Below are 262 nucleotides of genomic sequence, written 5' to 3' on the forward strand. Positions count from 1 at the left end.
TCTCCCTCTGACAGCCGGAGATGAAGATACTCTTTCATCCCATCCCGCTCGCCCACCTGCTGCTGAGTGGGAGTTGGAAAGGCAGCACCAGGATGGGGAATAAGACTCTCCAGCGAGCCGTGGCCTCCCCCTCGCTGAACCAGAGCATCGTTAGTGCCTTACGAGGTGGTCCCCTGGGAGCGGGCAGCCGTACCTTGGGCTGCAGCCTCTCGCCCTCTGCCAAGAACTCGGCGATGCCTCTGGACACAGCAGCCAGGCCCCG

The 262-nt window shown here is 63.0% G+C and overlaps 1 protein-coding gene across 1 annotated transcript in view; it reads right to left on the bottom strand.

The window, feature by feature from the left end:
* VWA5B1 (von Willebrand factor A domain containing 5B1) overlaps positions 1-262 on the bottom strand; it is a 20,554-nt gene that overhangs the window by 9,715 nt on the left and 10,577 nt on the right. The window contains exon 10 of the mRNA XM_009705705.1: positions 194-262. This exon is cut by the window's right edge and continues 7 nt beyond it. Coding sequence (XP_009704007.1) covers positions 194-262 — 69 coding nt within the window. The remainder of the gene's footprint in view (positions 1-193) is intronic.

This window comes from Cariama cristata, unplaced genomic scaffold (assembly GCF_000690535.1).
Source record: "Cariama cristata isolate BGI_N322 unplaced genomic scaffold, ASM69053v1 scaffold15018, whole genome shotgun sequence".
NCBI lineage: Eukaryota > Metazoa > Chordata > Aves > Cariamiformes > Cariamidae > Cariama > Cariama cristata.